The sequence below is a fragment of the Vicugna pacos genome, unplaced genomic scaffold (assembly GCF_048564905.1).
Source record: "Vicugna pacos unplaced genomic scaffold, VicPac4 scaffold_21, whole genome shotgun sequence".
In the NCBI taxonomy this organism is placed as follows: Eukaryota; Metazoa; Chordata; class Mammalia; order Artiodactyla; family Camelidae; genus Vicugna; species Vicugna pacos.
This window is the reverse complement of record NW_027328742.1, coordinates 18,211,244-18,234,346: the sequence shown is the minus strand read 5'-3', so window position 1 is coordinate 18,234,346 and position 23,103 is coordinate 18,211,244. Positions and strand designations below refer to the sequence as shown.

The 23,103-nt window shown below is 46.5% G+C and overlaps 1 protein-coding gene across 1 annotated transcript in view; it reads right to left on the bottom strand.

The window, feature by feature from the left end:
- The window catches only part of LOC140694373 (unconventional myosin-XVI-like), a 272,327-nt gene that overhangs the window by 125,426 nt on the left and 123,798 nt on the right, over positions 1 to 23,103 (bottom strand). The window contains exons 15-16 of the mRNA XM_072957644.1: positions 19,667 to 19,812; positions 15,618 to 15,825 (exon numbers count right to left, since the gene is read on the bottom strand). Of these exons, the coding sequence (XP_072813745.1) occupies positions 15,618 to 15,825; positions 19,667 to 19,812 (354 nt within the window). The remainder of the gene's footprint in view (positions 1 to 15,617; positions 15,826 to 19,666; positions 19,813 to 23,103) is intronic.

The window sequence follows — 23,103 nt, the reverse complement described above, 5'->3', positions numbered from 1 at the left end:
CAGCCAGGAGGCTTATCGGTTTCAACAGCCGCTGCTGCTTCTTGGGGAACTGCTTTGGGGCCCCTTGGCACCAGGGTCGGGTGTCACAGGCTGTCCTCTACCCTGTGTGGACCAGGACTGAGCCCCGTAGGGCAGCTGACCAACGATGCCTCTTCCTGCTGCGTCAGCCGTGGGGGAGTGTGGGTGGTTGGACCAATAGAGGTGATAGTCACCTCATTTTTTTGGAAATTTTAACTAGAGAGCCCAGAGGAGACTGTCCTATGGACAGCAGGAGGGAACTAGACAGAGAGGATCCATGAGAAAGAGGCTGAGTGCCCATGTGACCCCAAATGAGCATTGGTCTTAAAGGGCTTTCAAACCCCAGTCATCACAATAAAGCTCCACTGGGATTTTATTCTTTGCTGTCACAAGAGCCTAAATGGCGCAGAAATCACAAGACAATCTGCAGGTTCCCAGATTTTCCAATTTGAATTTGGATCTGAAGACTGGTGAAGCCCCGCGTCAGTGCCCAACAGCTGGACGACCTTCAGACACTTCTCAATCATTATCGAGTCACCCAGTTTGCTCTTGTGCCAGAACATGGGTGACGAATATTAAAACGTGAGCTGTAGATCATGCTACATATTATACATTGTTGAATATAAGCAATTACATATCATCTAGAGCAGCTGTTCTCAATCAGGGTGATGGTGACACGTGCCAGTGTCCGGGGATTTTTGTGTTTGTTGCAGTTGAGGGGCCGGGCGGACACGGATGCTGGTGAGCTCCCTACAGTGCGCTGGACAGCTCCACCGGGAGGGGTTATCTGTCCCCAGTGCCCAGCACATCGCGGAACCGGGGTTTGGCTTCTCCATGCCTTCCTATATTAGAGACAGCAGTGCCCAGTGACACCACAGACACCCATCAAAGCCACTATGGGATCTTTGTGGACTTTGGCAGGTTATTTAAAGTCCCAGAGCTCATCCTGCAGTGTGGGGTCCTCCTCAGTATGGTCCCAGTCTACGGTGCTAGCCTGCTCTTTTCATGGGAGTCTGATGATTTGAAATTAAACACACACACCCCCACACACACACACACACACGAACTACCTGCTTTTCTCTGAATACACCCCTTGCTGTCAGTGCTCCTGATGTGGCCTTGTTTAGTGATGGCGCATCCTGGCTCCTGCAGAAAAACTCCCCCTGAACTTTGAGGGCAGTGACTTTGGATTGCTCACCCCTGTCTCTGCAGCTACTAGCAAAAACGCCCCCCACACTGGGCAGATTCAATAACTTTGTAGGGAAGCAAACAAAAGGTTTTGTTATACTGTGACTGCATATAGCTTAAGACTGCCCCTTTAATTAAGATTAGGCTGATGAGATTTCATTATCACAAGCCTGTGCTCTGGAAGATTCTCCCGAATGGTACCCTGGTTGTACTAGGATACTTGGAGCAAAACCTAAAGGTCTCCCATTAAAACTAAAGTTCAATCTCTCTCTTCCCACCCCCTGCCCCCTTGGCAACCACAAATTCGTGGTGGAAGAGATAGACTGGGATTTCAAAATTGTAGAATAGATAAACAAGATTATACTGTGTAGCACAGGGAAATATATACAAGATCCTGTCGTAGCTCACAGAGAAAAAAATGTGACAGTGAATATATATATGTTCATGTATAACTGAAAAATTGTGCTCTACACTGGAATTTGACACATTGTAAAATGATTATAAATCAATAAAAAATGTTAAACAAAACAAAACAAAAACCTAAAGTTCAAAACTTCCCAGCTGGAGAATCCAACTGGCCAAGTTACCTAGAAGACATTTAACATATCCACACAAGTGCAAACGCTAGAGGGCTGTTTGATGCTTGCAGGAAGTACAGAATTTAGCAAAACATTTATTTTGTATAAAATTAATGAATCTTGAAGCTTAATTTCTTTTGTGATAATGGGAAAACGGCTTTAGCTCTTTAAGTCTTTGAGGATGTGTTCAATTAATATCCTGCAAAGGCGTTTGGCGTTGAAGAGCTTCTGACCCTATTCCTGAGATACAGAGGACCACAACAGGGACGGGATTTGAGATGACAGCTCAGCAGAAGTATGAGACACTACCCAAAATAGCTGAGTTCTTTTACCAAGGTTAATACAATAACGCAAATGACTGAGGATGTGTTACATAAACTTGGCATTAGCGGAATGTTAACACATGGTTCCAAATCATGTGTTTTTCACTGTGGCCCCAAATCTGGAATCAAGGAGCCCCTTCCCATTCTACGGAAAAACTGAAATTAGAGGCGCAGTGGTGCACAGTTACTACTGAGCTAGGACGTTCCTGTGGATGAACAGAGAGAGACAGGCACACAGCACACATACGTGTGTGCATATATGAGATTTTTTTTCATTTTAAGAATACAATACAACCTGATTTCAAAGCTAGTCTTTTAACCATGATAATGCCCCCAATCCAATAAGGTTTGGTATTGACCTTGTCAAGGGTAGTGTGAACATCTGAATAAATGAGAGCCACTCCTGCCTACTTACTATGTCCGCATATAACCTGCTCCCACCCCCCTTGAAACACCTAAGCTTTTAATCTTAAGTTAATTGCAGATTCACTTGCAGTTCTAAGAAATAACGCAGATGGATGCTGTGGACCCTTTACCCAATTCCCTCCCATGACAACATCCTACAAAACCATCACAACCAGGATCTCCGCGTTCATGCAGCGAAGACTCAGGACTCTGCTCCGTGTCTGGTGAAATGGCACAGCTTGTGTTTTCTGAGGAACTGGGCCATTTCACCCACGTTGTCAAATTTCCCCGTGACAGCTGTTGGTAGGATTCACTGCCTTTTGACCTTTCTGTGGACTGCGGGCTCTGGAGTGACTTTTCCTGCTTTATTCCTGATAGTAAGGATTTGTGTTTCTTCTCTGCTTCCTTTGTCATTCCTACTAGGGGGTCTGTCATTTTATGGTTATTTTTAAAGAACCAGCTCTCAGATCCATTCGCTTGGCTCCCGGCTATGGCCTAGTGCTTGCTCGCTCTGCGTTTATTTTACTTTCCTTTTTCTAGGCTGTTGACGTGGGAGCTTAGATCCTGACTCGAGACTTTCCTCTTTGCTAATAGGTGCACTTAGTGCTATGAATTTTCCTCTTGGCCCTGTTTTACGTCTGCCTCACGAGTCTAGTATGTTCTATTTTCATTCTCATTCAGTTCAGCATATGCTTTGAGGCCGCCTTTCTGATTTGCGGGTTATTTCGAAGGGCACTGTTTAGTGTCCAAGCAGTTGGAGATCTTCCTGTTCTTGATTTCTAGTTCGACTCCACTGTGGTAGGGACGCCCCAGTCCGCACGATCTCCTTCCTTCTGAACTTGAGCTTTGGTCTGCGGTCCAGCATGTGGTCCTGACGCACGTGCCTGCAGAGAACGCGCGCTCTGCCGGGGCGGGTTCGCGTGTCTGCCAACGAGCAGAGCCCTGGCTGGCGGTGCTGCGGCTCCTTCCGCACCTCGCTGCTCTGTCAGCTGAGGGGGCGGTGTTGAGATTTCCAACCAGACCTTCCGTGTTAGCGGACGTCCTTCCTCTGACACCGCCCAGCAGCGGGAGGAGGCGTGGCCTCGGCACTGCCAAGCGGGAGGAGCCGGGTCCCGGCTCAGCCTCCTGTGCCATGAAAGAAGAGGGGTGTCATCACTGCGGGGTGTGCGTGAGCTCTGGGCCCCTCTGGGCCCCCGGTCACACTTCCCCGGCCGCTGGGTGAGCAGCGGGAAGGGGGCTGAAGCTTTTCCTGCTTCCTAAGCGGCCTCCACCCACCGGCTGTGGGGAGAGGGACCTGCAGCCGGTTACCTGTGCACAGGGGCGAGAGTCCTATCCCCCCTGACATCACCCCTCCCCACGGCAGGGAGGTGGTGGCACAACACGATTCAGAACGTAGCACAGTGCACAAGCCGGAGCTGTGCCCGAACATTTCAAAATCGCACATCCTACAAGGAAAACTAGTTTTAATACATGTAAGTACAAGGCTTGGTTTTTGTTTTCATTTAAAAAAATTATAGCCAGTGAGCTGGCCACAGCTAGAAAAATAATAATAGTCTGGACTGTGATAACTCACACATTTTCTTTTTGCCCTAAGTTAACATGAGAACTTAATGTGCAGAAAAGACAGGAACAGAAAACCAAACGCCTTACAGATGATCGCACGTGTCGAACCCCTGGGAAGTCCTCCCCGTGCTCGGAAGGACGTCTTCCTCGCCCGAGAGACCCTCTGACTTGCGGCAGATTTCCAGGTGCTCCCACGGTGCTCTCCTCCTCCCCTCCTCCCACTGTGCTCCCGAACCCCAGCCTCCACGTCACTCGCCCCTCCCACCCCACCCTCCACATCACTCGCCCCCCCCGGACTCCACCCTCCTCGTCACTCGCCCCCCCCCAGACCCCAGCCTCCACGTCACTCATGCCTTTCTTTCTAGTACAGCCCTTTCCAGCCGCTCCAGCTGCCACTGCCGTCTGCTCTCCAGGCCCGGCTCCGGGAGGCGTCGCGCTGTGCTGGGAGGAGCACCAGCCTCGCACGGCGGCCTGCCTGCTGGGGGGCGGTTTCAGCAAGTCCCCGGGCCTGGCGGTGACCGCACCACGACACTGAGCTCTCCTGGCTTCTCACCCGCAGAGCACGGACGTAGTGTCAACCTCTCTCTCTGCCTCTCTCCTCTCTCTCCTCTCGCTGGTTTTGAAGGTAAGTGAACAAGGTATGTTAGCACCTAGTTTTGACAGTACCCAACATCTTCTAATCGGTACCCCCATTCCTGCTTTTAATGCTCACCTGTCCTTTCCTCTCAGCCTTCCTCCAGAGTATTTTTGCATTACCGACTTGAGAAGGACTCATGGCATGACCTGTGCCCTCTATTTTGAGGCTGCTAAGTGAGCTGCCATCTGAGGAGACTCTCCTCCTGGACCTGTAATCTTACCAGTCAAAATTCATTTATTACTTTACGAAGAAACTGCTTCCAAGGAAAGCCAGTCCCGCTGGAAGAGCAAGCACATCACCCTCACAGCCATCCAACCTCGGCCTCCAGGAGGCACAGGAGGCTGTAACACCACCTAGAAACCACGGCGCTGCAAACCCTGGTGGGACAAGGCCTCCCCCACAGGGTTCCGGAGAGCGCAGGGGGCGCTGTGTCTCAGAGCCTAGCTAAATGGACGGGGGACTTCGTACGAAAGGGAAAGCTCAGGCCGTCCCGGGAGTCCCCTTGGCTCTGCGGGTCCGCGGGGGACAGACAGAGCCTGTCCTGTCTCGGCTGCACCCCCGGGGAGGGACAGAGCTGGACCGGCAGAGAGCAGGACTCAGGCAGGGACCTTGCTAGGTCACTCAGGACAGCCGCGCTCGGCCCCCAGCCTCACCCCTCCTTTCCCCGCTGCTTTATTATGCGCGCGATGAAAGGAGAAAAAAAATGAAAGTCACAAAAGATAGAGACCAGGATAGATGCTCTTTTCCCCTCTCTGTCTTTGCATAACTGAAACTCAGATTCTGCTTTTTTTCCCCTCTGAAGGACTGGTTGGTAGGATTCATGAGTCCCTCATGCACATAATGGAGACGTTTATATGCAGACAGCCCCATCCAAATCTTTAAGGAAATTGTCGTGTATTCAGAGCCTTCCTTTGGAATGATTCTGTGCAATAAAGTGGCTCCAAGGAAATTTCGCATTCTTCTCATATTTCAGCAGTGAGCAATACTCATCCAAAGGCTTGAGTGCGGGCGCCCCACGAGCACGGGGTGGACCAGGGGCGCCGGCAGTGCGCGGCTCTTTTGGAAGTACTTACTGGTACTGCAGTAAATAGGATTCAAAGATAAACTGTGCTATCTGTACATGAAAACAGGGGTATAAAACTTTCACCATGGCTGCGAGTCACAACCTAGTCTCCTGGGTCCACAAAGAATAGCTACAAAGTGCCAAACCACACGCATTTTCTTCTGAGCTCCACATTGTCAAACTCACGCTTGGCTAATCTCTTAGGAAACTGAAGTCCAGAGGTGAGACAGCTCCAGGGAAACAGCTCCGTCCACCATCTCGGAGTTTAACTGCCTGAATGACAGTAAGGCAGTTCGCTTCCTCCATCTGGATAAAGAAGGCGCAGGGGTCTGCCGGGGCTGGGGACCAACATCTTTCTGTCTGCCCCATCTAAGCCCCTCTCTGGGCACCAGCAGCCAGGGGTGGAGGGCAAGTGAGGACGGAAGGAGAGGGGGACTCAGCACAAGAAAAGGAGGAATACGGGACGGTGTCCCCTGTGTGGCTGAGGCACGAAAGTGGTGTGAGCCCAAAATAAAAACCGAGCCCCGATCACCCGCCCCGAGGTGTGCGAGCTCATCTGCAAGGCCCATGAGGAACACATGTTAAAACGACCTGGAAGATCTGACTTTTCAAAGAGAAAGCAGAGTTTCCTCTTCTACCAAGGGAGGCAAGCTGGGAGGGAAAAACATTTAAAAGAAAACAGGCACTCCTGCCCCTGTTTCAGGACCACTGCTCACGAGTCAAGTCAGAAGACTCACATTTAATTTCAGACAGTGTTATCACAGAAACAAGATGATAAATGGAATGGAGAAAGCTAGCATGCCTTTAAACAAAGGTCTGCCTTCACCCCTTCACTGATAACCTGCATTTAGTCCATCAGCCAGGGTGAGGAGGCTGTTGAAGGGGCCCAGAGACTGAGGCTGTGATGAACTCGGGTGCTGGGAGGTGAAGGGGCGTACCTGGGTTCCGGGGGTAGCCAGGGGAGAGGGTAGCTTGCATCTGACAATCAACTGGGTTTCTGATTTTACCATAAGTTGAAAAGTGGGACAAGTATGGGAAAATCAGTTTTACTTACTCGTTTACTTTTCTGGAGCAAGTTGCGAGGGAGAGTGTGTTTGGGAGGTGGCCAGGGAGTTTAGTCCAGTTCACTTCTGTGTCTGTGACAGTGAAGATGCCGCCCACATGGGGACACTCAGAGGCAGACCTGAGGCATGAAGCCCACAGGGAGCCAGGCTGGAGAGGCGTGGGAGTCACCTCTCACACAGGAAATGGGATCCTGACAGCATACAGACTCCTAGCAGGAGATGAAATTGTGTCCCGGGAATCACAGTTTGAATGAAGTGGAAGTAAATTCATTTATCAGTCAAGTTTATAATCCCTTTCTCCACCGTGTTACTTACACGATGCAAAACAGGACCCCTAGAAAAGCTGGTTGGGATTAACTGCTGACAAAAATGGGAAACTTTGAGATACACTCTTGAATTCTGTATCACCTCACACTGGATGTAGAGACTGGTTTTTAGCAAAAGAAATAAGTTCATTTTCAGCAAATGTAAATGGGTCTGATCATTTTTCATGCCTGGTTTCAGCATCCTATTTGAAGTTTGCTGAAAAAGTCTGGATTTCCTGGGTGGTGGCAAGTTGACCTCTCTGTAGCATCAACAGTTACAAGCAGAGGCTTCTATTTTTTCATCTTTCCATTAAATGGTTCTATCTAATGGTTTTGCTTGCTCTCATTCTGATTCATTCTAAGTTGATAAACACTCGTCAACAAAGAACGTTATAAGAAGCACACAGCATTGCTGTGAAGACTTCTTGTCTAGATACCTTGGGTCTGGATATAGATATTGCTCTGAAATGACCGTATCTGAAATTTATGAACATGCTTCATTGGTTCCTTTTTAGGGAAGAAAATACCAATCAACTGACAGTAAGATACCAACAGTCTCAGAAATCTGAAGTTCCTTATTTATAACTTTGTCAGCCCATGAAGATAACAGAACCAGTTAAATCTTTGAAAAATGGTAAGAATCCCTAAGTAAGAGCCTGCACTTTTTCTTCCTAATAAAACCCAGGATAAGGCAACATTTGTCAAGGCTACAAAAATTTATGCCAACGGTGAAATTAATAAAAGCAATGGAGCACGAGGAGCCTGCTGAAGTTAATTTTCCTTTTTCTAAAAGTCTGCCCAAGAGGTGAACAAACACAGATGTAAATTAAGCTCTTTCTGTGTGGATCAAAATATCTTTGTCAAATAACCCTTCATAGTATCAATCTGGCGTAGACTAGACAGATCTCATTGTTACGTCTGGGGATTCTGCCTGGAGAGAAGAAAGAGAAATAAACAGACCCTCCCTATTGATCTGTCCCTCTCCTTTTGCTGCTGATTTAAAGGTTCGCTTTCAGAGTCTTCCTGGGCACGTGCTGTGTCTCCCACAAACCTCTGGGGTCAAGGCCAGCCAACAAGTTCCAGAAGGTCTTCCTGACACGGGCGGCAGTGGGAAACTGAACGGGCCCAGATCTCCCCAGCATGCATGTTACGTAAACACGTCTGAGGGCAAGGAGGTCGGCTTTCCTCCGTGCATCGCTTGGAATCCACTGCAGGATCAATGAGATCAAGATCTCTACTAGGCAGAGGTCTGGGTACCACGATAAATCTCAACCGGTACATTTCACATGGAATTTATTCAACAATACAAGTAGATTCTTTTCAAGGAGAAGGGAAAAAAACGCAGGTGCTTTATAGACTGGCCACAAATCAGTCTTTTCCCCACATCACTTCCATCAGCAATGTTTCAGTAATGTGGTTCCCGTAAAGGCTTGTGGGAATCAGAGACAGGAGCATAAAGCAGACCCGGGCCCACACGTTTGGGATTACAGCTCTATCCACTGGGATGCGATTCAGGAGGATGGAAAAGGAATCTCAGAGAAACACGATTAAATCCAGCCACACAGACACACGTCAACAGCACGTATTATAAAGGGGTCACACGTTTTCACTGTCATAAAATTTCATTTCAGGATGTGTACATAAACTGCAGAATGTGCTTTAATTTTCTTAAGGGAAGTAATATTGAAAGGACCTTTAAAAATCTGCAGTAAAATTCCACACACCTGTTGGCTCGATTAAAACATTAGTTGTAAAGCTAAATGGTAAGGCACGTAATTTTCTACAAAAATTCTCTTTAATTGAGGTAGAGCCACCCATCAAAAAAAAACAACAAAAGTCTGTATCCCCAGTGGAGAGAGGGAGGCCACGTTAACACAAGGAAAACCCTGCCCTAAGTGTCTTCTCTTTGAACAGCACACTTTCCATAGACAGAGACGTGTCCTGGTTTCCTGCACTCACCTGCCACCACAGCCTTTCAGGTGCGATAGGAACTGAAGAAGACCTCACAATATAACTTCGGTGCTTACATATCCCCTATCATCCGCTAAAGTGATCTTAATAACATCGTGAGATTTAAAAATACATATTCTAACACATTTGTAAAACATTGCTTTATGCAGTGTGAGCTCGTGTATAAGATACAAGAATTAACAACTTTTTATTTTACCTAATTATGGACATTTACCAGTAATTTAATTTGAGCGAGTCAGCTGCGCAGTTGACGAGATGATTCCTGAAATATTTTCCGGACTTCAACACCTATGACAGACGATTTCAGACTTTTGCTAAATGCAGTGGTTTTCCTGCACCAAGAGACCTCCGGCTGCTGCTGGCGGGAGTTTGACTCCAGTGCTTGACACGGTAGCTCGAAATGACTGCGCCTGCCTCGGCTGCTTGCCCACACTGAGCCTTCAGAATGGGTTTACGAGGCTCAGAATCATATTCACCTTAATTAAGACTTCATGAGTGTGTCAGCTGAGGGTCAGTGCACTCCTCAAAGTCACAGCAACGGAGCCCCAATGTGCCCCAGAACGTCTCCTCTTTCTACTGCTCAGCACGGATTCTGTGACTCCAGATCATAGACACTGAGAATGTCACACACACCATGGTGGAAAGAGAAAGACATCGGGGAGCTGAGGAAAATGAGACCTGGTATTGTGACTCCCTGGCCTGGGGTGGGGGTGGAATGGTGTATCCCCCAAATTCATGCTCACTCAGAACCAGAGAAGGTGCCCTTTTTTGGAAATAAGATCTTTGTGAATCTAGTTAAGGTGAGCCCATACTGGATAGGGTGGGCCCTAAACCCAACGCCTGGTGTCCTTAAAGAAGAGAAGGTGACACACAGAGACCCAGGCAGAGAGGTGACCGTGTGAAGATGGAGGCAGAGCCTGGGATGCTGTGTCTACAAGCCAAGGAGCGCCAACCGCTGGCAGCACCAGAGGCTTTAAGAGAGGGTTGGAACAGATTTCCCTCAGAACCTGCAGGAGGAACCACACTGCTGACACTTGATCTCAGACCCTGGCCCCTAGAACTGTGAGAGAAAACATTTCTCTTGTTTTAAGCATCCCCTGCGTGGGGGACTTTGTGACGGCGGCTCCGGAGACTCGTACACAGCTGTACAGTATCTGGTGAACCACTCAACTTCACCAAGGCTGACACAGCCACGTCTCTGCAGAAAGTCGTGGTGACAATGTTTCAGAAGCACTTCGTAAGTTGAAAACTGCTCTGTAAGCACCAGGCACCCTTAGTGATGAAGGAAGAGAGGTCAGTGAAACCTGGACGAGGCCAAGAACTTGATCCTGGGCAAGATGGGCAAGATTTAGAAGGACCTTTCTTTCCAAAGGGGCATTCCAGCTGAGGAAAACCACAGGAACAGAAACAGAGATGGAGAAGTGGAGAATTCATTTTCAAATGAATCAGATGTGGTAAAAAAAAAAAATCTACAATGTTACGAGTTAAAACTCCTCTCCACTTTCCTAACCTACAGACGCTGAGCCAGTGAACACTTGTACTGGCTTCTTGGGACTGCTGTGACAAATGACCACAAACTGGGTGGCTCAGAACGGGAGACATGTATCCTGTGAGAGTCCCGGAGGCCAGAACTCTGACATCTGGCAGCGCTGCACCCCGGGGCACTCTAGGGGATGCTCCTTCCCGGCTTCTTCTAGCTCCTGGTGACTCTAGGAGCTCCTCGGCCTGGCTCGGCACCCCTCACACCTCTGCCTCCTTTCCCCTCGGCCTCACTCTTACGAGGGTACTTGTTACGGTGCTGAGAGCTCAGCAGATAATCCCGGACGAGCTCCTCCTCTCGAGATCCGTGGCTTACTCACGTGTGCAAAGACCCTCTCCCCAGAGAGGGTCCCATTCAAACGTTCCAGGGACGAGCAGGGTGCGGGGACCCATTCCATTCATTATAGTACTTAAGGGTCTGGAAAGAGAAGGAGGCTGAATGACAGACACCTCATCTTAGGAAGGAGCAGAATCGGCAGCTCGATGTGCATGAATCGGCAGTCACGCAGCGGGACGCGCATCTGCCATCCCAAAGCAACCACTTCATGCCAAAAACAATGATGGCAACGAACATCTTTCAGACAAAGACCATACAAGCCGACACCAAAGGGGGTCAAGTACGTAAGTGGCATATATTTTGTAACTATTAATTTTGACCTACATTTTCATTAAGTCAATTTTTATTACTTCAGATTGCTTCACTATCTCTTAACCCATTGCCTTTTCTCACATTAAAATTTAGAAACTTCAAAATACTATTTCCTATCAGACTTTAGTTCAGAATCACCTTCATGGAAATTCAACTTTTCTAAGACCCGATGTCTCTTGCCAAATCATAATTCTTCTTTCCTTCAAGACTCTTAATTTCAAAAGCCAACAAAATTAGACACACTTCTGGATTTAATGCTTCTCCATCACTTAAATCACCAGAAGAAGTTTAAGAGCAATTCCTAAAACAGGCAATCCTATACGTGGTTTAAAATTCGCTAAAAACAAATAACCACAAAAAAAAAAACAACTCACAGCCTTCGATGATTCAAATGCAGGCTCACTAATGAGACCCTGTTAATATTTCATGCACAGCCTCTTCCCATTTACTTCAAAATATTTCTGTAATGGAGATTGGAAGACACACCACGCTCCTAGGAGTAATGAAAAATTCAAATGTGTTTAGGGAAGATCTTCAGCTATAATTCAAACGATGCTGCTTAAACATTTCTAAAAGGACCTCCGAGCCTCTGCTCGGAATGAGACTCAGCGTGGCTGGGTCCCGCGGCCGGCGCGGGCGGGGCCGGGTGTCAGCGTCCTCGGCAGCAGGAACGGCCATCCTGCCTGTGAGATCTGGTGCCTTTTTCCTGACAAGACGTGGAGAAGCAAGTGGTGATGAAAGGGACTCCAGCCCATCCATGCGGCCAAACCGAGGCTGTGAACAATCGTGAGCCCCCAAAGCCATCGTGGTCCCCCTGGGACCAACTCTGTCACCAGGGAGCTGTTCACGTCTGCGCACCTGCTGCCCCGCGCAGACCTGCGTGCTGATTTGAGCCAACTGGCTCTTTGCTACATCTCTTGATTTATAAAAATGCAGGATGTGTTGCTTTTCTTGAAAATGCAACAGCTCGAGATTTAAGTATATGTGGCCACCCCTGATGATTAGAATGGCATACAGGTTGACATAGTGCCACAAATTACATAGTCTCTAAACTGGAACATGTGAATGAGTCCCCGGGGAGCCCTCGGGGAGCCCTCGGGCTACGGCTCATCAGTACATCGCGGTGACATGAAAGACTTCTACAAAACCACAAAGTTGACTCCAATTACGGAAAATCCTGCTTTAAAACATAAAGGTGCTGTTACAGGAAATTTCATGATCCCACAGGGTTTTAGTGACATGGCAACTAGTCACTTGGCCTTCCCTGCTTGGCTGTACTGCTGTTAGAGCGCAGTGGAATAATCACATTCATTCAAACTCTTCGCTGTTTTTCCTCAGATTTTCTTAAAACAATTGAGATCGAAATGTTATTAAGGGCTTATAGAATACTTTTTAAATGCAAGCATAAAATAATTAATGAGCAAAATATTATCCCAAGCAGTTATTATACCATGCAGTTTAATGCAATGAGCATTTATGAACGCCTAGCACATGCCCACGATACGACCAAACAGACCTACAAGGCGGGTCGGGTATGTACCGACGTCAGGCAGCTTCCATGAATCTTAGAGCAGAGTGATTTCCCCAAATCCCTGGTTATTCCACACTACAATTTTTCAAATAAGCCCTATGAACTTAGTAAATTCTCAATATAAAGAAAATGTAAATTTAAAAATTTGAATATAGGACTAAAAGATTGCTATTGTCACAAACAGTTTCAAAGGCTAAATCTCTCAAATGCAAAGGACAGTTAATAACATTCTGGGAATAGCTACTCGTTTATTCATTTAGACTCAGACTTGCACAAAATCACCCACTGCATGCTCCTCACACCCAAGGACCATGAAGCCGTCACACAGCATCGTCCCGCCAGCACTGCCTACAGAGGTGTTCCCTGTGCCGTCCAGGTGTGCCTCCTGCTGTCCCCACCCCTCCTTCTCTCCTCCTGGTTTCTGTGATACTTTCCTGTGGTGCACTTTATAAACCTTTTCTTTCATACTAACGTCCTTCTCCCTCTTCTCCACATTCTTCCTGGGTGAAATGATCCAATTAGACACATTTCCAAAAAGATGACTGACTACATTTTCTAAAAACAACCGAGCTCCCAGAATCAAGTCTTCTCAGCACCTTGTCGGGATTTCCCTTAAAAATCTCAAACTCAAAACATCTAGAACTGAGTATCTTTCTTTCCAAACTGCCTCATCCTCCAGGATTTTCCTCTCTTGGTGGGCATAAGACCACGCTCACGGGCTGAGACCCTTCAGTGTCCTTTCTAGCTGGTCTCCCCTCTTGCCCTGCACATCCAGTCACTCACTCCCTGAAGCCTCTCCTCCTGGTGAATGTCACCGCCGTGTCCCACTGCGCCTGCTCAAATGCAGCCCTTGTTTGAGTGTTTCCATAACCCCGCATCCTTTTTCCCTAATCAACCCTATATTCCATCCTCTGTTTTCCTTAACTTCATTCCCCACCCTGTCTAACAACACGTGATGAGTTAACACTGGCAAGAGGACAAAGCCCTGAGTAGAACATGTGCATTTATGCATGTCTTCCCCAGAAGCGACCTTCCCAGACGTCTTCCCTCCCAATCTCTGTGGGCTCACCCGACTACACGTGATGGCGCGGTGGGATGTCTGGCAGCCTTCATCCTGGGCGCGTCCTGTACTGCGGACGCTGGGAAGTGGGAGCGTCACCATCTCAGACTCCTCTGCAGCCGGGGCGGGGCCGTTCTCAGCGCCCACCCATCCGGAACCGCCACTCAAGGCTTAGAAGGTGGCCATGGTGGGGGCTGTTCCTCTGACCTGGCGAGCGTGTCATGAAGATGTCTGTCTTTCCCCAGCAGTGAGGTCTGGGCCAGGCACCAACCCTTCCTTGTTGAGGGCCAGGGTGCGGGCATTGCACTGGTTTGGGCGGGGCAGTGACTGAGAACCAGTACCACGAGCACCCGCTCCTTAGTCCCTGACCAGATGTGGCCCTGACGGCTCTGCCAGCCCCGTCCTGCTGTGTGGCCCTCGGGTCAGTTCTGCAAGTTCAACTCAGTCTCCCAACAGTTCTCTTCCTGCAATGAGGCCATTCTCCGCTTGAACAGCTCTACTGCTTCTGTCCCATGACACTGAACCCTGAGGGACGGACCATCTGCCCGAGCCCCCATCTTTACTGGATGCCCCTGCCCTGCACCCTCAGTGAGCCCAGACTCGCCCTTGGAGGTCTAGGCCACACTTCACCTCCTCTAGAAAACATTTCTATACTTTTTTTGGAACCAAATAAATTCTTTTTCCTTTGTGATAATAGAGAACTTTAAAACATATTACTAATATTTTACAAGCAAAGTATAGCATACTTATTTGTTAATTCACCTGTTCCTTAATTGCCTGTGACCTATTTGAGGACAAGGGGTATGTATGATTTACTCATCTTTGACCCTCTAATGCCCTGGGGTCAGCATACAGGCGTCTCCGTAAACACTGGTGGAAAGGAACTGAAACACATGAGAGGAAGAGAGGGAGCAGCGACTTCACCCTCTGATGTGTTCTTCGTGCTACATGCCAACCCGGGGACAAATCTACAAATCCCAAAGTGGAAGAATTCACTCTGGATGGGAGACTAAGTGGGTGTGGATTATAGCATTAAAAGATGGATGTAATTTGACCTTGTGAAGACCAGACTCCAGCTTGAGTGTGGGGAAGGGAGATACAGGAATACAGTGAGTGGATTAGGAAAATAACTTGAACAGAGGTTCTCTGTGGGAGAGTCACGACAGGTGAGTCTTGGAGGGAGTGGCAGGCGTCCGCCCCGGGGAGCCTGATGTGAGCCCAGGGAAGGTGTCAGGTTTAGACGGGCAAGGGCTTGTCCTCACAGGTCCTGAAGAAAGAGGCATGTTTCACAGAGCTGGCTGGGGAACAGAGAGATCTGAGAGTCACTTTCTTTCTCAGGTCCACCTGCTTCAGGAAACGTAATTGAATACCGAGAACTATGTTGAGGGTAGTAAACCCTGATGGTCAGCATTTGTTTGGATTTTGACAAAATCCCGCAGTTCAGAGCAGAGCTCCTGGAGTAAATCCAGGTCTCTTGCTCCTATTAAGTTGTGAATCTGGAAACATTACGAGAAGAATCACACAGCATGCTTCATCACCCACATTCTTGAGATGCTAAGTCCGTATCAGGCGAAAGGAAACAACTTAGAGAAGAAACATCCTGTGGGTTGTTCACCCAGCTTGCGTTTACCAAAACTCTTAAATATCCAAAGCTCAAAGGCACGTCCTTCAGACCCCTGGTCCACGAGCACACACGATGAGCGACTCAGGGCTCATCACTCACCCGTCCTGCGTAGTGGATGACGGTGAACGCCGTGCCGTGGTCTTTGAGGGCGACGTTCCCGTTCCCATCCTTCATGGGAGAGTAGACCACATTCGTGTTGGAGGATTCTAGAAGATTGTGTAGCTTTTTGGGAAGAGTTGTTTCCACTGACCAAATCATTTGACTTTCTTCATCCAATAAAGAGAGAAATCCAGAAGTTTTCTGCAAGTTAACAAGAGAGAGTTTTTTTTTCCCTTCTCTTACTCAGTTTGGTATTTGTGTTATTGTTCATGCACACTTATCTACAGTCCCATGATGCTCATATATATGCTCAGAAAGTGAGTTTGTCTTTACTTTCAATACACATCTATTTCTGCTCACTGTCACGTCCCCGTTACCTAGCAAACCTTTGATGTAATGTCGGCCCCCAAGAGGATTTACTGATTAGAGGAGTTAATAAATAAAAGAGTGTATTTTAATGCCATTAAAAACACTGGAGTTTAAAAAAATTAAATCTCCAACTATGGAAAAGTCATTTTTTTTTCTTGTCCTATACCCCACGTGAAACACTTCATACCTGTGGTGGGATACGTAACTGATCAAAGAACAAAACGTACAATGATGTTAAGTCGTAACAAGTGTAGCAAAGTCCCACCCAGCGGGAGGGGAAGGGACCCTATGATAGTCCAATATTTACACCCAGAAAAAAGAAAGTTTGAAGCGGTAACTTGCAAAATTCAAATTAGAAGTGTGATAGCTAATAACTGCCAAACGAGGAAACTAACATCAAACAGTAAGAAACAATTTAAAATTAATCTCATGTGAAGAAAAATGCTGCTTCAAGAACTTCCCCACTTCTGACACTGCACCCCCTACGCAGAGCACCATTCTGCCCACGGGCCTTTGACATCAGCCAAGAAACTGTTTACCCACCTGCTGCACTGTTCGCCTTTTCTTTCCCAGGGCCGTAGGGAAGATTTTCTATTGACAGGTCAAATCTACCTTTTAAAATGTGGTATTTTGTATTATTTATTTGCATTATTCTCCATATATCTCAATCCTTCCCATGGACTCAGTGTGCTTTTCAAAGTGTGAACCCCCTAAAAACAATTCTCAGGGAGTGGAGAGATCTGTCTTGCCCCCTAGAGTGATGTCAGCTTGTATTAGATCTGAGGTCACAGAACCGTCCACTACAGGCCTTTCATGATGTCATTTACTCGGTCAAGAGAAAGTCATTTCTTTGTGTCTGAACTATTCTAGGTGTTTGAAGTCTTCTGGGATCTCCTGGTCATAGTAGAGAAAATTCAGACTGTGTGTCATTGTCTGAGGGCTGCAAAAGTTGAGATCATTCTGGTGCCATCCACGGGGAATAAAGGTTGAACCCGCTGGCCTTCGAGAGGGCCTATGCCTGGTGGGGGCTCAGGCACCAGAGCGCACCCTTCTGGAGATATTTGCCAACTATCACAGCATCTCTAGGCGAGGGGCTGGACAGCCTCCCTGGAAGGAAGGGAAGAACTAAGGAGGCAGGAAACAGCAGTAAAATGCAGGGAATGCCAGCAAAACCAAGTTCACCTCCCACAGCAAATCACCTAGATTAGTAAGAGCTGGAGAGACTTCTGCCTCCAGTGTAAAAATTTTTTTGATAAGGAAATCTGGAGAAGAAAGCGCACTGTGTAGTTCATCCCAAGATCTTCAGAGTAGCCAAGGACTCCATGAAGGACTCAGAGATTTAAAAAAAAATTAAAGCATGGCTGTACAGAATGGGTGGGTAAGGGCCCTCAAAGAGAGCAATGGATTTAAGAAGTTTGCTGCGAACTGGTCTTGCCTGGCCTGTGTTAAAAATCAGAAATGCTTTATTTCAATTTACAGCAACTATCTGCTGAAGAGGAAAGAAGATGTTGATACTATAATCTCAGAAGTCATTTCTTCATCTCTTACCAGAGCACGGTGTCACAGCACCTCTCCTCGTGTGGTACACTCACACACATCCACACACAAACATACAGACACGCACACACACACACACACACACTGGAGGGGGTAATGGGCTATTTAAGGTGTTGCACGTGTGTCTGTATTTTGGTGGCACTGAGAGACGTCCTGTTTGGAAGTGAGAGTATTTGCTTTACTGGGTGTTTCAGTAACTCAAAGACAAGGTCCCAATTAGTCTAAGAAAAGGAATCAATCCAAAAAGAGCTGAATTACTGTACTCCAAACACAAGATGAGATTTCTCAAGGATGGGGGGTTGGTTACCAACAAGATATTTTTCAGAGCATGATACTTTGTATCATCTCAAAAATTCTTTGAGTTTATACGTTATATTTTCTCAACATTTGGTATAAAGCCACGAAAGAGTGGGGTTATGAAATTTGGAGGCTTGGAAAACTTGCTAAAGTGTCAGAAGAAGAAGAAAATGGAGAAATGGGTTCTAAAAAAAGGATGAATGGCCTTCGATGCCTTCAGAGGAGGCTGAGTTGTCCTACTGGGTGTGGAAGGACGTCACAGTTTCATCCTTACATCAGAAGCGTCAAGGGCAGAGACAGCGACAGAATGCCCTGGACACATGGAGAGTTCGGTGAGGATCTGCACTGACCCTGCTCCTCGGAGACGTGAGACAAACATGTGATCACTGGAACACAGAGACAGCCGTGCAAACACTCTGCACGCCTGTGCGCAGTGGAGGGTTATGAGTTGCTGGGAAGGAAATAACCAGCCTGTTTTGTGCCGTACAGTATACGCTTGCCTGGTGTGTAGACCTACATATTTGCAGGTAAAAAGGCTAGCTTCACCCTCTGCTTGGTACATCTTTTCATTTCATTTCTCCGGGTATCCAAGAGAAGCCACAGCAGTAACACCCGCTCTCATTTCCAGCCCATCCTGATGAGGGACCCACTACTGAAATACTCATTCCAAAGAAGAAACAAAAAGACAGAAATAACCCCGTGCTGCTGACCGCTGTGCAGCAGCCAAGGACATGGCAGCCGGCAAGCATGAGGGGAGTGGGTGCCCGCGGGGAACGGGTGGCCGAGGCTTCCCATGGACGGTTAAGGGTCTGACACCCTCAGGCCACTTTTCAGCCTTATATAGATTAACTATATGCTACGTGTGTCAGGATGAGGGAGGACTTTCTGGAGGAAGAGACCTTCTTCTCGAATTAAAATAAGGAATGTCGACAAGCTGGTAGCAGAAACAAGAACATGTTACAGATTAGGAAAGTACATAAAACAAAGTCATTGTAAGCAGACACTTAAGAAAATTCAGGGTAGAAAATTATATATTATGCTCCCCAGTAGCTAAATGGTCTCAGTTTTAAACAACATTCAAATGTTTTAGAAATATTATTGGTAAATCTATACAACGTCTTGTATTAGCAGACAAGTGATGGCTGATTGTATGATCGAGTTTCATTCTTATGATGACGATATTGAGGCGAAGATTCTTGCATTGTAAGGTAGAAAGGACAAAGATTCATATAAACACTTGCAAATGTACTGTTATATGTATATATATTTTGCCATTTTTCTATATTTTTTGTTTTGGGGGGTAATTTGATTGATTGATTGGTTTTTTAATGGAGGGACTGGGGATTGAACCCAGAACCTTGTGCATGCTAAGCACTCACTCTACCACTGAGCTACACCCTCCTCCCCTCTTTTTTTTTCTATATTTAAACTTAAAAATTTGGGGATAAAAAAGATTGTTGAGTTTGTTTTGTGATCTTGTTAGCCTCGGTATTATTTTATAAAATAGTAGGTCTGTATGATGTGCATTTGTAACCACACCAAAAGAAGAGTTTCAGCAACATAACCAATGCTCAGTGTTTTTATAACAAAATGATCTGATATTTCTTGTCATTTCAATTGATCGATAATCCTTCAAATGTCCTTTCAGAGGAAGGTCACGTGCGCCTCAATCAACATGGAAAGAGTATAGATAAGTTACAAACTGCCGAGCCGCCTATAAAGATACCCCCCAAATACAGCCCCTTGAAAGAAAATTCTTTGTCTCCAGTATATTTAAATGCACGTACCCTGGAAAGTAGCTAATTATATGATATGAATACCTGGAAAAAAAATCCAAAACTGCAGTCTGGTTACCAGGAGAATAAGCGGTTTCCATGGTAACTCCCTCCTGTACCCATTCTGTTTGCTCGTGTTGAAAAAGCACTTCATTGACATAGTGGTGCATCTTCTCATTGGTCATGTTGACACAGAGCTATTGTGGGGAGAAAGAAAACAGTTCACAAGAGAATTCGGCACGCAGACCCCCCGCTCCACGCCCCGTTTCAGAGGGCGAGATGCAGGCTCGAGAACGCTCAGCGCCAGTTAGCGTCTCCCAACGCCGCCCTGAGAAGTCAAAGTAAAGAGCTCGGCTTGACGCTGCTGACTTCACATGGCCCGACTATGCAAGTGAGGGCTGGCCCTGAAAAGCAGCAGGAAGTATAACGACAACATTAACTTACAAATGTGGGGCCTAAAATATATGTGAGTTTTTAAAAAATATTTCCAAAAGGAAATGACGTTTGGGCCCTTGCCAACAAGTGATGACAAAGCTGCCCTAACCTCAGACACCAGGGAAAGGAGGGGTGTTTCCTGCCTCCTCATTCCTGTTGCAAAAAGGAGCACGGGGTTCTTTTGAGAAAGGATACTGGTCTAAATATCTCACTGCAGGCACCAAGTCCTGTGGCACAAAATTTTTACATTTTCCTCTTTCCGCCAGGCGTGCCCATCAGGAAACAAATGTGCTATTCCTTAATCTTCAAGTGCTAACTTATTAACCTTAAAAATATCTTAAAATGTTAGAAAATAAAATAGAACAACCCAAGTCTAGCCAAAATGAAGCCTTGCTTTCCCTCTGGGTCGACTTTCCTGTTTTTCTGCTTTTTTTTCAATAATCCAAATACCTCAAAAAAGTTGTCTTTTCTTATCTCAAATTCCTCTTCTCCCCACTACTGAACTCAGTAGGTTTTTGCTCCCCTTGCTCCACCAAAAGTGCTTTTTTGGGGTCACCAGTGATGCGTGCATTTCTAAATCTGACGTTCAGCTCTGTGTTCACTGCCCTTGACCTCCCAGTGATGTCTGAGAGCCCGTTCTTCTGCGTTCCTTGAGTGCTGCCCCCAGTGTCTTCCAGGACGTCACACTCTCGGGGCTCCTGCCTCACTGGCCAGTCCTTGTCTGTCTCCTCTGACTCCACCCTGGAGTGGTCCAGGGCTCCGTCCAGGGCCTCCTGTCTTCGGTCCCTACACCCCCAACCTTTGTTATCTCACGGCAGTTTCACAGACCATCCTGCCTTCCCATCTGCACCCTAACCACGACGTTAGAAACAGTAAAACCCCGAATCACTTAGAAACATTTAGAATTCAGTAACTCACTGAAAATAGAGATGAACAATTTATATACATCAAAGTTACTGATAAAAAGTTTGTAAAAGGACATCAGATCTCATTTGCAAAGGGAACAACATATAAGATTATGTTTAACGTAAAATGTGCAGTATTTATATAAAGAAAATGCCAAAGCTTTTGTAAATCACACAAGACTGGAATAGTCACTGGAAAAAAGAAGACCGCTCTGGGCGTCTCCTTCCCACGCGCCCGAGTTCTCCTCCAAATCTGGTGTCATCCTAGCACCTGCTAAGTAGGAGCTCCTCTCAGACAGACATTCAGTCCCCACGGGTTCTCTCCAGGACACGGAAGAGCTTCCTTTGGGCTCCAGCTTCCAACCAGCAAGTCAAGTCATCGTCTCAAAGGACCAACACCAGGACACGTTAACTCTGCACGGGTGGCCTGAGCCTGCCCATCAGAGGGTGGCTATTAATAAAGGAAGAATACAATACACATAGGAACAGAGACCCATCGTCTCACAGGTCTAGCTACTAGGAAGGATGGAAATGTGTGCGATTCCAGGGACACGAAGCAGCCCCAGAGGGAAGAAACGAAGGAACACATCAGAGTGCAGGGCACGAGTCAGCCCACAGGGGGAGCTTGACCTGAGATGAGCTGTCTGCGAGGAAGGTCTGCTCTTCAGTTCTTGCCGGGACCAGAATTTGGTGAGTAGGCAGAGGCAGCTCAAGCATCTCCGGAAACGGGGTGATTGGAGGCTGCAGACAAGGGGCTGCCCTGATGGCAGCAGAAGCTGGAGAGCTGAAAATGCAGAGGCTCAACGCCCGAATCTAGACAAGTTATCTGGGTGATGAATGTGCATCGATATCTCATTATTAGGGCAACAGGTAGAGAATAATCAATGCAGTAGAAATATTCCGAATAAAATATTTAAATAACTTATGAAAAATAAGATCCGAATACCACATATTGACATGCACAGAATATTCAAAATACTTCTTAGCTCCAGATCAAAAAAGGTGTCCCAGGGTCACTGCCCTTGCTTCCAGTAGTTTTTCTTGCCTCTGCTTCACCATAAACAACAGTTTCTGTAAATCTGGTGACAAGTGACTGTCTGTAGACTGAATGAGCTTCCCTACTGCCTTCCATCACAAAGTAAGATCTAAATTAAAAATAAAATAAGAGCCACGCCACATTGCTGCTGTCTTGGAAGTCATTTTAAACCCTAAAGAACTTTGAGATTTGCAGACACTAACTACCACATAGAAAACAGATGAACAACAAGGTTCTACTGGACAGCACAGGGACGTGTGTATCCAATACCTTGTGGTAACGCACAATGAAAAAGAACGTGGAAACAAATACACGTATGTATACGTACTGCTGAAGCATCAGGCTGGACGCCAGAAACTGACACAACATTGTAAACTGACTACACTTCAGTTAAAAATATAAATTAAAACAAAAACCTAAAGTACTTGAGAGAACTTGCTGAGACTTGGAATCTCTCTCTGCATCCTCTCTTCCTGCCAATGCTCCATCCGTGATCTCTAAAATTTCTTGAGTTTTCTCCCTTCTATCTGATTGGGCCAGTAGTTAACCAGAACTTTCCCTCTCTGCCCCTTGACAAGATTCTTAGATCCCATGAGATATATGCAAAGCTGGAAGGTTCTTTAAATTTAAAGCTAAATGTTTCTTAAATACACTCACATTTTGCTGATCAATTCTCTAAATGTAAAAATGTCAAAACTACAGTCACTTCGTTTGAGAACATACCATATAGAGCATTTAACTGTGTATGCTGGCTGTTTGGGCAAAAACAGTTTGCATATAGATGTAGACCCATAAATCCCACACATAACAGCTGGCAAAGGAAGGGCTGGGATTCAGCATTTAAATATCATCTGAAAAATATTTCCTTCCTTGTACCTGATACAATGTAGCACAGCCATCCCCCAGAATTGTTCCATCAAAGCTAACTGGTAGCAATAGCTCAGGATCTCTGTTTGTTTTATCTGTGGTGTATAAATCTCCAGGAATGATTCTGCAAAGACAAATCACTTTCTATAAAACTGTGTAGAATCTGTCCAGAGGAGCAGCCCCCTGAGAAAGGAGTATTTATCACTATCATTTCAATCATGAATGAAAAACAAATTTCTGAAAGT